The sequence below is a fragment of the Oryzias latipes genome, chromosome 7 (genome assembly GCF_053564925.1).
Source record: "Oryzias latipes strain Hd-rR chromosome 7, Olatipes_Hd-rR_3.1".
NCBI classification, from domain to species: Eukaryota; Metazoa; Chordata; class Actinopteri; order Beloniformes; family Adrianichthyidae; genus Oryzias; species Oryzias latipes.
The window spans coordinates 22,663,539-22,671,099 of record NC_136243.1 but is presented as its reverse complement, the minus strand read 5'-3'; the positions used below and the strand labels follow the sequence as shown (position 1 = coordinate 22,671,099).

Sequence of the window (7,561 nt, the reverse complement as noted above, 5' to 3'; positions counted from 1 at the left end):
CTAGTTACTGGAGACTGAGGCCAAAGAGTGCACAAAATTTTGTCTGGGAAAATAAATGTGAGAACTGCGAAAAAAAAAAAAAAAAAAAAAGTGGAGGAAGTGCAGGAAGCAAAAGGAAAAAGTAAGACAAACCTGAGAGTTGTGCAAAATAGCAGTGATAATAACAGAGTGATCTGAGTTGAAGGGCAAGTCAGAAATCTTTTGCTCCTTTTTCTCCCCTTGACTCACTGCTTTACTCCATTTCTAGCTGGTTTTATAAATAGATCACTTTGCTTTCCCAGTTATCCACAGAGAACACAACAGTCACTCAAGAGGAGCTGAGAGAGAGACACAAGAGACACAGAGCAGTCAGGGATGTAAGACATGAAAGCAGGTGCTTTGGCTGTATTTTCATCAATTATAATTTGTCTTCACCTCTTTCTTTCTTCTTCAATGAGACCTCCATTTTGGAAAATGGTATTTGCACACAAGAGTTTTATTCTGCAAACTGAAATAAAATATCTTGAGCTACATATTAAAGGCAAAAACATGTTTGAAGGACTTGTAAACACATGTCAAAAGTATAAAATCCCCTATGTAAAAATTACTTTTTTAAAGTCAGCCTTTCAATGAATGTGTGTAAATGTGATTGTTTTGACCAACAACATTTGGATTTGAGCAAATTCTCTGTTGTTCAATAACATTTATTATAGGCAGTCATTGTAGAAGGTGTGGCAATGCTTCCTTTTCCTGACAATGTACAGGCTTGTTTTCATGTACAATTCTTTTTTTATACAGTTAAATAACAACAAATGTTATACAGATGTGTCGAACAGTCAACATTTTTGAATAAATAAAGACAATTTAAGGTACAAAGTGTGGAGCATACAGTCCTGTTTAAACTCTAATTAGAAAACACATTTGATCAAAAGAATTTAAATAGCTTTAATCCCAACATAATAAATTAAATCAGTAAAGACATAAATAGAAAACAGCTGTAAACACAAAGATAAGACTTTTGATGATGGAGTGAGCCATAGTACTCTTAGAAATGACATTTATAAACATTTTATAGGTTCTTTGTACACATTGGTACCAGGAGCATAATTAAAAAAAACATTTAACCAACTGTACAGCTTGACATTCTTTGAACAGTTTAGAAAGCACACACCGTTATTCCTTATTGCAAAAGAATCTACACATGGCAGAAGCTTGTTTTAAAGCTGAAGCTGTACACATTAAGACATTGTTGACAGCAGCTATACTTCTTGGACACAATGCATGGCTACAGGAGTGCAAACTTGTTGGAGATTCTTGAGGTTTTATAAAGCCACTGATAAGGTTTCTATTCTTACAGGAGATGTGTTCACTAGAGTTCACAGGCAGTATTTTCAAACATGAGATATAGGCTTATACACGTCCAAACACCCTCTGGATGTGTGGGAGTACAAACCTCTACTTTTTGTGCTTCGGAATGTGGCAAAGATGTGTTTTCGGCAGATCAGATCTTAATGTCCCATTGGTTTTTCTGAGAGAGATGTTCTGTCTTGACAGTGTGTCACTTCAATTGTGCATCTGATAATGAGAAGTGAGCAGACACCATTTGAAATGAAGCTCAAAACGGCAGGTGTTTCAACACACAAAAGACAGTTTGTAAAAAATGCAAGCACACGAGGAAGAGAAATACAAAAGGAGGTGTCGAGCACTTTGTCTAACTTTCGTCAGGACATTTCCATGCATTTTTCTTCATTTCCGCTCTTTGGCTCTCATTAACTGGCATTGTATCATCTTTCATAACACTTTCAAAGCTGTGGGTTATCTGATCATAAGGCACACAGAACACAGCTGTCATTCAATGGAAAAAAATAAGCTATCTCTCAATGTAGGGGCCTCAAACTCACAGAGAACCCATCATTCTAAGCACACCAAACTTGATATTGTCTGTATATTAACTAGACTGGCAGCCTATAGCTCTTGATGTTGTCCCTGCTTTATTACACATGTTCACTTGATGGTTTGTCAACATTCTAAATGAAGCAAGGCTATAAACATTAAAACTGAAGATTAGAAATCCTTTAATATCTTGCTGACTTTCTCTCAGACCTTTTCAATGATCCTCAATTAACCTGCTGTTAAGTCCAGGATCTTCCTAACAAAGATGGCTGTCTTTGATGTGTAATCTTCCCTCTGTGAGTATTTCACACTAAATGCAACACAACTGCCAGTGCCTCTGACACAGGATTATAATTAGGTTAATGCAATTTTTTAAATATTATTCCTAATAGCGCATGCTACAACTTTAGAAGGCATGCAGTTCCACTAAAGCGGAAAACGATTTTTGTGGATATAAAGGCTCTGTGTCTGAACAATACTGTACGATATAAGAGTTTTCGTAAATCTTTAGCTGTCTTATTTTACAGGTACAGCATGCTATGTTAAAGTATGCAGCAGAATGCCAAAAAAACAATTCTTTTTTTCTTATTTTTTAGACAGGCAAATCTAATCAATTTGGATTTATTGCTTATAAATAGATAAATACAGGTGTGACTAGTCATTCCAGGACAAAATAATGTGTTTTCAAAAAGGGTTAGGCCTTAGACACTATCCTATCTCTTCTAGATAACATTGCTGTAAAACGAATTGGTCTGTTGGCTTCAGGAACAAAAGCAAACTGAGTTATTCTCATTTTAAGATGGAATGATGTGAAGTTAACAACAGCAACATTTACATTGGGCAGTGGCATTTAAGCCAAGCGACACTTAAAGCTAAACTGGAGTAAGAGGCAGTTACTCTGAAGACTATTGTGAAAAAAATCCTCTATCTGTCATTCAACATAAATGTTTAACCATGTAAATGTATATAAAAATATATATACTACGGTACACAAGAGATTCCTTAAAAAAAAAAGATCTTTATCTTCTAGTCTGACACAAAAGGCTAGTGTTGGCTCATGTCTCCCAAAAAAACACACAAAGAAAAAAAATCTATGAATCACAAAATCTTTTTTAAATCCCAGGACAAGAACATGTTTGGTGCCAGCATAAACAGGTTTAACAACAAATTTTCAATGTCAGCATGTTTACTTATTATATTCATTATTGTCATCTAACAAAATCTTGTCTTTAAAATTAAATGTAAAGATAATAATCAGACTTTCAGCCAAAATCATCAAAAGACATTAACACTTTTAGTAAGGAGATACTTGAGCTGGCCCGTCCTCACTTCTGAGAATTTTTTTTCCTAGTTCTACAAAACAAGAGCATGAGCAGTTGCTTATATACTGAATCTCCCTTAGCGCTATGGCAGGTGACGTGGTTAAGTTGTGTCTAAACTTTGATAATATTTGTTTTATTAAGAAATGACGTTAGTTAGTTGTTTTTTAGATTCTATGCAAAACTAGTGGTCCCTTTATGTTGTTAATTTTACTGGTGTGGCTACTATTTGGCTACTGTTACAAGCAGAACAACTACTGTCACATACTGCATGTACTGAAAAAACAACTCCATGCATACATTGACAATGTCCATAATAAGACAGGTGGCAGTTATCCCACATATGCAACACTTCTTCCTCATGACATGAGGAAATGTGGGTTCCTCTCCCCTCTTTCAAGTGGATCTCACTCTGGATCTGCTCATCCCTCCCATATTAGGAACCACACTTTGGACAGCTAAGGAAGACTCATCCTCTTGCTACTCCCTGCAAATCCTGATAAAGTTTATCTGTTTATGGACATTCACTTTATACATCTGTACGAATCTTAGTAATGTTTATGTAATTGGTGTTAGTCAAAGTGCAGTTTCCTGTTTTCATGGCTTCTGGTCTGAAGTCCTCAGTACTGTGGTTCACAGCCTCCTGGATCTCCACATAATCAGACTTACTGAGGGTGGATCCACTGCCACTCTTCTTTAGATCATCAGCTGAGCTGCCTTTGGGCACCATTGGGAGATTGAGATATTGTGCCTGTTCTTCCCCCTCTGTCTCTCTGTGGTAAAAGTAGTTGAAATTTGATACAATGACGGGCACAGGCAGGGCAATGGTCAGCACACCAGCAATTGCACATAGAGACCCAACAATTTTTCCTCCAATGGTTGTCGGAACCATGTCTCCATAGCCTACAGTGGTCATGGAAACCACTGCCCACCAAAAAGCTTCAGGGATGCTGGAGAACTGGGATTGTTTCTCATCCGCTTCTGCAAAATAGACAGCACTGGAGAAGAGGATTACACCAATGAACAGAAAGAAGATGAGTAGGCCCAGCTCACGCATGCTGGCCTTAAGAGTCTGTCCGAGGATCTGGAGCCCCTTTGAGTGACGAGAGAGTTTAAAGATCCGAAACACTCGTACTAATCTTATGACACGAAGGATAGCCAAAGACATGGCCTGCTGACCAGACTGACCGTCTTCCGGCCTCTCTGCAAGCTCCGTGCCCAGGGTGATGAAGTATGGAATGATTGCAACAATATCTATGATGTTCATGATGTTCCCAAAAAATCCGGCTTTGCTTGGGCATGCAAAAAAACGTACAAGGAACTCAAATGAGAACCAGATGATGCAGAGGGTCTCCACGATGAAGAAAGGATCTGTGAAATATGTTGAACTATCAAAAGTAGTGGTTGAGTTGGACATGACCTGGTATGAAGAATACGGATCCTCCTCATTTCGGAAAACTGGCAGAGTTTCCAAACAAAAGCTGACAATGGAAATGAGGATGACCATGACAGAGATGATGGCAATGATTCGAGCTGGACCTGAGCTCTCTGGGTATTCAAACAGAAGCCATACTTGTCTTTGAAACTCATTCTCCGGCAGTGGACGCTCCTCCTCTCTAATGAAACCTTCATCCTCCCTAAAGATTTCCATGGCCTCTTCTCCCAGTTCATAAAAGCGGATCTCCTCGGAAAAAATGTCCAAGGTCACATTGACGGGTCGGCGCAGTCTACCTCCAGACTGGTAGTAGTACAGAATAGCATCAAAACTTGGTCGGTGACGATCAAAGAAGTACTCATTTCTTAGAGGGTCAAAATATCTCATCCTCTTTTTAGGATCCCCCAACAGGGTTTCAGGGAACTGAGAAAGGGTCTTCAGCTGAGTCTCGAAACGTAAGCCAGAGATATTGATAACGACTCTTTCACAACAGTCATGGTCCGTCTCTGGGCCATACTGGTCATTAGGCTGACATGGATGTGCAGCTGCTTCATCCATAGGGTCGCTTGTGGCAACAGTCATAGTGGAAGGATAAGTGGCATGCAGCTTTCAGACTGGGTGGAGCCACGCTTGGCCAAGAAGAACTGTAGGCTCCACGCTTTCAGCAGTAAGCTGATCTGTGAGCTGTAAGCTGATCTGTCAGCAAACAGCTACAGGAAGAGAAAACAAAAGAGGACATCACAAATTTGTTTCATGTATAGGTTATGAAGGTAAAACATCATACAGGCATTGAACAAGCAGAGCATCTTCTCACACTTTCTGAAACCCACTAGAAAGGAGGGATGTTCAAAACAGCTATGTGGCTCCTTAGTGTCTGTTTGTATGAGGCTAAGGGTTTCCATCCATGTGAGAACCCTGCAAGCTCATTTCTGTGGCAAGAATTACTGTATCTTCTCTCACAGGGTGCATTTCCAACCAACAAATTTAATTAGAAGCTGAGTGCTCCACACTATCTTTCATATGAAAACCTTCTCTGTTGGTTACCAGCATTCCCTTCAAGGATGAGAACAACACTGCAACAAGTCAAGTAAAAATGCCATTACCTATTTATCCTATATTTAAGAGTTATCATAAAGTGGAGGATGAAACTTACTGCAAAATAATTTTTTTTTAAAATGATTATCAATACTGTAAACTCCTTTGTTGTATTTTTATGCCGCATTTGGTTGTACAGTATAACAGCTTATTGGAATGAAGGTAAAAGCTCCTACCAAAATGTAGGAGTGTTTTCAGCTGAAGTGTCCGGTCCAAAGTCCCATACCCCTCCAGCAAAAGCTTGGTTGTCTGTCATGAATCGCCTACAGCTTTGCAGCAACGCGGCAGTGAACACAGGAGGGGAACAAGGTGTGAGGATCCTAGATTTGTCTTTTTCTACCTCCCGAAGCAGTATGATGGTGAGCATGTTTGCGATACAGCCACAGGTAGAGACACTTAGGGGAGAAGGGATTTTCTAAGGCAGGGCTAAAACTGCTATCTTCAGCTCCATTTAACACCCCTTTCCAAAACATTATGTTGCCTTAAGCAGCAACAGCAAAGATGCTCTGCAACCTGCACTCGCACAGAGTGTGGAAGCTCCGCTGTCGACAGCATTCTCAGATTCGTCAGATTTCTATCGCCTTTGGGGATCATTTTAAAGGTTTAAATTGAGCTTTAAAAGCAGTAGCAAGACACCCATTCCACAATATTTTCCCTGGTGGAGGATAGGACTTATACATCAGTGATGTTTTTGCTTGCATCTCAATTACAGCTATGCAATGCTAATCTTATTAGGTGGAAATATGTTGCTTCTTGTTTCTGCAGTAATTGGATAAATCAGCAATCCATGCATTAGGAATCTCAAACATTTAATGGCACTTGTTTTCCAGATAGTTTGAAACAGCAGGTGCAAAACATGCTCAAGCCATTTGCAGCCCCTTACTGTGTGGACTATGTGCAGCCACAACACAGTCCATGCACTAAACAAAGCAGCATAGCAACATCCTTCGGACTACAGCATTATTTCACATGGTTATGACATGCAGGAATTCACCGCGGTTCTCTTGTTGCGCAGACGTGTGTGTTTTATCCAGTTTTTTTTTCTTCTTTTAAGTTGCCTTCAAGTCCTTCGCCTATTCCGTCTTATGAGCCCTGCTCCCCTAATTTGACTAATCAGTGCAGCTGATGCGGCTGTGTCATCTCATCACGACTGACTGTTTTTGAGCTGCCGGCTGTTCCTCTCATAGATCACCATAATTTACCACGAGAAGCGTGAGCTGCAGTTGGGCATTGCAGCGCATACTAAAAGCTTCTGGCGCGCCTCGCCCCATCCCTCTGCGCTCTCCTATCCACAGCTCTCCCGCAGCCCACTCACTGTTTTCACATTAAAGAGGAAGCATCGCCAACCACACAGCAGGAACACGAGACAATGGAAGATCAAATGACACGTTTAAATAGAGGATAAAGGAGGGGGGGGGGGGTTTCCAATATTACTTCACTTTTGATTATTGACGAGATTAGCACCTTGGCCAAAAGACACATAGATAATAACTTTTTTAAGACGCACAATTCCACACAAAAACACCAGGTTGTTCCCTTTCAGCCAAAATAAAAGCAGAAGACTGAGACTGGAGAATTGTACATGAGGATAAAAAGCAGAGTTATTTTTAAATACTTGTAAAATGTACTTTACTAAAAACAAATACACACATATATATATATATATCTATATATATATAGATATATATATCTATCTATATATATATACACATTTAAATTATATATATAAAAATTATTCAACTTAATTTTTTTCCATTGCTACGATCCAATGAAATCAATCTGCCCATGGCAAGTTAGTCAAATTGATTTAAACAATTATAAGATTGTTCTAAAACAAAAT

The 7,561-nt window shown here is 39.2% G+C and overlaps 1 protein-coding gene across 2 annotated transcripts; it reads right to left on the bottom strand.

Moving 5' to 3' along the window:
- Nucleotides 1–662: 662 nt before the first annotated feature.
- kcna2b (potassium voltage-gated channel, shaker-related subfamily, member 2b) lies at nt 663–7,089 on the bottom strand. 2 transcript variants are annotated; one of them, XM_011477154.4, is made up of 3 exons: nt 6,716–7,089; nt 5,898–5,990; nt 663–5,336 (listed from the first exon to the last, which is right to left on the bottom strand). In XM_011477154.4, the coding sequence occupies exon 3, from the start codon at nt 5,206–5,208 to the stop codon at nt 3,721–3,723; it is 1,488 nt and encodes a 495-aa protein (XP_011475456.1). In that variant the 5' UTR covers nt 5,209–5,336; nt 5,898–5,990; nt 6,716–7,089; the 3' UTR covers nt 663–3,720. The 2 variants fall into 2 exon arrangements, with proteins under 2 accessions (XP_011475456.1, XP_011475457.1); XM_011477155.4 differs by lacking the exon at nt 5,898–5,990 and having other exon boundaries at nt 6,716–6,981.
- Between the last annotated feature and the right edge of the window lie 472 nt (nt 7,090–7,561).

Coding starts and splice junctions, on each gene's coding strand:
- kcna2b (XM_011477154.4), bottom strand. CDS start 5,208: ATGACTGTTGCCACAAGCGACCCTATGGATGAAGCAGCTGCACATCCA.